Consider the following 1,916-nt stretch of genomic DNA (forward strand, 5'->3'; position numbering starts at 1 on the left):
CGAAGAGATCTGCTACGACGACCTCGAATGGATGATGGAAGACCCTGTGGTGCGTGTCATGCGTTTCGTGCGTGTCGTGTTGCGGCTAACAATTGCTGTGTGCGGCAACCAGGTGGTGTGGGGCTTCGGGCACACGCACTGGTCAAGCGACAACATCATCAACTCGACGCGCGTGGTCTCCAACCAGTGCGGCTACATCACCATGGCCCCTGATGGCAAGGGCTCCAACTATTTCGACCCGGCCATGGTCGTTGACGTCCGCGGTACAGACCCCCTCGCAGTCGCTAGCCCCAACGAGTCGTCCCTGACCTATGTGTTGGCTTGGGACGGTGCAGAGTCGCTGGAGCTGATCAAGTCAGCGCCCATTAGTACGTCGTCTCGCTGCCTCTAGTGCAGTGGTATATTCCCGCACTTACTTCCCACTGGTTTCCCCCCAGCCGAGAAAGACCAAAAGAAGTGTCTCTTCATGTAGCAGACGACAGCACTTCCGCCGCAGCCAACTTCTGTGCTCATTTCTCGTCGACATTCCTCGAATGGCTTTGATTTGTGGTCATTGGCTGGTGGTAACAAACAACATCTTGAGCTGCGTGTCTTGAAGGAGCACAACATAACTAAGACAAGACGATGGAGGGCACTGCACCGTCATGCGCCAGGCCGCCCCGCCGCTTCAAGGTGGTCCTGCTGGGCAATCTGGGGTACCGTCCTGCAACAACTATGGGGGTTGGGTTGTTACAGGGGGAAAGCTCTGATTATGTTTAGAGTGGGCAAGTCGTGTCTGGTGGAGCGGGCAGACAAGGGCTACGTGCGGCATCATGGCAACCCGACCATCAACGCCTCGTTTATAGTCAAGACGGTGACGCTTTCCTCGGGCGAGCGCGTCCAGCTGGAGATATGGGACACCGGTGCTCATTGCCCCCCCCCCCACTCTGCCCTGGCAGCTCGACGTTCGTGTGTGGCTGCAGCTCCTCGTCATTGCCGCACCAGCGCGCACACGGCACTCACCTCACACATACGACCGCACTCTCTACACGTGTGCAGCGGGACAGGAAAAGTACAAATCCCTCTCGAGGCTCTACTATAGGGGCGCCCGGGGCTGCCTGCTGGTCTATGACGTGTCCAATCGCCAGTCCTTTGCCGAGTACCTACTCCATCTTCACCTTCCGCCACACTCGTGTGCGTGGGTGAAGATGTAAAAAGGATCGTGAGAGTGAAGGCTGTGTCTTGTGGCTCGTGCGACGGTGGGACAGTCTCGAACAGTGGTTGGGAGACTTTAGGAGCGTGATCGACCCTTCGTGCATCCCGTTCATCCGAGTTGTGGCTGCCAAGTGCGACCTGGCCGCCAACGCCCAACAGGTGTGTGTTGCTTCTTTCCCCACTTTTCTTACTTTGTTGCGATCACGAAGTACTAATCATGCACCAATGCTACCGCAGGTTTCCGTCACAGAAGCCGAAGCGTGGTGTGCTCAACAGAACGTACATCACACCCGCTTCCGTTCATCATAAGACACGGAAGTGGCCCATTCTCATATTCAAACCGGTATGATGGGCGCGCACATTTTTAGGTGCAGCACTGGCGCACGAGCGCAATGACAGGTGAAGGTGTCGACGCCCTGTTCAACAGGCTGGCGGAGGACCTCGCCTCTCAGCCAGAGCCGGAGACCTTTAGCCGGGTGTGCATTGTCCCGTACTCCCAGTACGTGAATCGGCCCTCACACCCGAGCTTCTTTCTTTCTTTATCTCTTTCATTCTTTCTTGTTCGTCGCCCTCAACCCTCTGCCGCCCGGCGTGCAGCGAGAAAAACGCGTGTTGCTGCTCGATCATGGCGCCGCCACCACCGAACGTGGTCTCGCGCCTCTTCGCCAGCCTGCCCGATCAGTACGCGGCCCCACTCTTTCCCTCACACCGGCAGCTTTGGA

General features: G+C 57.4%; 1 protein-coding gene and 1 pseudogene across 1 annotated transcript in view; both read left to right on the forward strand.

Annotated features, from left to right (window-relative positions):
• Positions 1-34: 34 nt before the first annotated feature.
• On the forward strand, positions 35-472 carry ACA1_211260 (annotated as a pseudogene).
• A 152-nt stretch (positions 473-624) lies between these two features.
• Positions 625-1,916, forward strand: part of ACA1_211270 (Rasrelated protein Rab-39B, putative) — a gene marked incomplete at both ends in the record, with an annotated part of 1,439 nt that continues 147 nt past the window's right edge. The window contains 6 exons of the mRNA XM_004336958.1: positions 625-695; positions 736-902; positions 1,039-1,138; positions 1,188-1,353; positions 1,569-1,670; positions 1,792-1,875. Of these exons, the coding sequence (XP_004337006.1) occupies positions 625-695; positions 736-902; positions 1,039-1,138; positions 1,188-1,353; positions 1,569-1,670; positions 1,792-1,875 (690 nt within the window). The remainder of the gene's footprint in view (positions 696-735; positions 903-1,038; positions 1,139-1,187; positions 1,354-1,568; positions 1,671-1,791; positions 1,876-1,916) is intronic.

Source organism: Acanthamoeba castellanii (genome assembly GCF_000313135.1).
Source record: "Acanthamoeba castellanii str. Neff unplaced genomic scaffold scf7180000084758, whole genome shotgun sequence".
Classification (NCBI taxonomy): domain Eukaryota; phylum Discosea; order Longamoebia; family Acanthamoebidae; genus Acanthamoeba; species Acanthamoeba castellanii.